This window comes from Nannospalax galili, unplaced genomic scaffold, assembly GCF_000622305.1.
Source record: "Nannospalax galili isolate Female #2095 unplaced genomic scaffold, S.galili_v1.0 scaffold1184, whole genome shotgun sequence".
NCBI lineage: Eukaryota > Metazoa > Chordata > Mammalia > Rodentia > Spalacidae > Nannospalax > Nannospalax galili.
In genome coordinates, this window is record NW_008351624.1 from 1,030,254 (window position 1) to 1,032,647 (window position 2,394).

At 37.9% G+C, this 2,394-nt stretch overlaps 1 protein-coding gene across 1 annotated transcript in view; it reads right to left on the bottom strand.

Moving 5' to 3' along the window:
- The window catches only part of Impg2 (interphotoreceptor matrix proteoglycan 2), a 126,567-nt gene that overhangs the window by 111,972 nt on the left and 12,201 nt on the right, over nucleotides 1-2,394 (bottom strand). Inside the window, exon 3 of the mRNA XM_008848486.2 lies at nucleotides 923-1,089. Coding sequence (XP_008846708.2) covers nucleotides 923-1,089 — 167 coding nt within the window. The remainder of the gene's footprint in view (nucleotides 1-922; nucleotides 1,090-2,394) is intronic.

A 2,394-nucleotide genomic window follows, 5' to 3' on the forward strand; every position in this document is an offset into this window, starting at 1 on the left:
ACAAGGTACAGAGGAGTGATTCCCAAAAATTTGTCCTCTGACCGTCACATATATGCCGGGGCACATTCCCTCTCTCTCTCTCTCTCTCTCTCTCTCATTCCTTCTCACTCTCCCTTTTGCTTTTTCTCTATCACATTCACACTAAATAAATAAATAAATAAATAAATAAATATTAATGAACACAATGCCATAGTCATTGCCTTTTGCCTCATGGTCTATTAATGAGGACTTGTTCAAATATACAACTAGTAGAAATAAGATATGAAAGTTGCATTATTAAATAACTGTGGAAGCTCAAAGAATTATGAGAGCTAAATCTGCTAGACTGAGAAATGAGTCTCACAAGAGAAGTTATATGTGAGCTGAGAACAAACAGGGCTTGACTAGATGGACGAGGGGATGCAGAGACTCAGACTGCATGAACAGTTTGTCATGTATGTGAACAGTTTCATCTTCTTGATGTGAATAAATGCATGCATGTGAAAATTTTAAAGTGGGTAATTTATCTATATGCATATTTATCATTTGCTAAGAATAAACTTATGTCTAAAATGAAGAAAATAAGTAAATCATGAATGACATCCATATTTACACCTCACTAAACATTTACTAAATGGACTATAGCCATTCTGAATGAATACATAACTGAATTTGGGGTAAAAAATGTTTACCTCTCAAAGATCCCTATAACCTTTTGTTGAATATTATTTCAATACATTTGCATCACACAAGGCTGAGGCTGTTACCAGACTGACAATGTTTATTATAAAAGGCCAGAGCTAGGGATAAAAGACTAAGATACACTTTAAGGCAGCTCACTCGGTAAGCTTAATTCAACTTGTACTTTCTTCCTTAAGGCCTATGCTATGCACACTTCCACCTACAACAACACGACAGTTCTTTCTCTCCCTATGACACTTACCTTCATGATTAAGCATCTGTGTTCCAAAGACTGACTAAAATTTGTGCTCATTTCAAATATACTTGTGATTCCATTCTCACACAAATTCATCCAGTAAAGATACTCCTCCTGTCCAGGAAGTCGATCCCAAAAAGTCCTGAAAGCTTCCCAGATGGCTTCCTGGCACACTGGAAAACGGAGAGAGATGTTTTAGGAAAAGCTAATGTTCCCTAAGGTTCTGACAACAACTGTGAAACAATCCATTCACATTCCTCTGAGATGCTTTTGACCCACACTGTCCTTTCTGGGGTGACAAGAAAATGGTATCCAGTTAAAACCATCCAGTTTAAACTTTTCAGTTCTGAAAAACAAATTTTACTCACCAATGATTCCTTACAAAAAGGATTAACTAACTTCTTAATAAATTTGTTCCTAATTGATTTTTTAAATTCCAGGTTTATATCTCATAAGATGTAGCTAGTACTACATTGAGTAGTACTGAGTCGCCCGGGATCCACTCATTCCTCCGAAAAGCAAACCATGAGCAACAGCCAAGCGCAGGGCACCCTGGGGAGAAGGGTGGAGCCTAGCCTGCAGAGCTAGCACTGGGAAGACTGGAACAGAGAAAGGGTGTTAGGGCCACAGGGGCTAAATGCAGCACCCCACGTGGCATGGACATGCGATGGGCACTTAAGATGGTGGGTATGGTGTGCAAAAGCTGATGGAGATTAAGGTCGGGTTTGAATGGCACACGGGTTATGGGAAGCTGTTCCGTTTAAGTACCCCCTTCACCTCCAAGTGTCACAAAATGGTACAAAACCCAAACTAAAATGTCTTACGTTAGTCTGTGAGCCCTAGGGCCTCAGAGGGCACACAGAGCCTCCCAGGAAGGGAAGAAAATTTAGTGCAACAACATTGTATTCAATCATGTTTTACTAATAGACACTATAATTCTAAATTGATTTTACTGAAGTTGTTCCTTCAAAAATAACTTCTCAGCTTTTCAAGAGGCAATGAGATGTTGAAACAGCCTAGGGCTATTTTTGGCAAAATACAGAAACACAAATGAATCTACTCTTCTGAAAACTGATCACATATCTCTAATTTTTAAAAAGGAGTACTTGGAACTCCTCAATGCTATAAGAAGTTGAAGGCACTTCATAAAGTTGGGAAGAGTTCACCTAGGGCAGTCATTCTCCAGGTACTACATCTCATATCTGAAAAGATAAACTAATGAGTCATTTTACACATCAAAAGAAACAAATTCGGTTCAGCTGTACTGCTTCATATTTACCTAAACAAAGTGAAGACATGACTGCACAAAGACTCCCATACAAATATTTATTGTTGTTGTTTATTTTTTTAACTTAAAAAATTTATTGAGAATTTCATATATGCATATAAGGTTTTTTTATCAAATCTGTGCCCACTCCCACCCCTCCAACTCCTCCCATATCTCTCCATTTTTTCCTGATAATTTCATGTACTCTTTT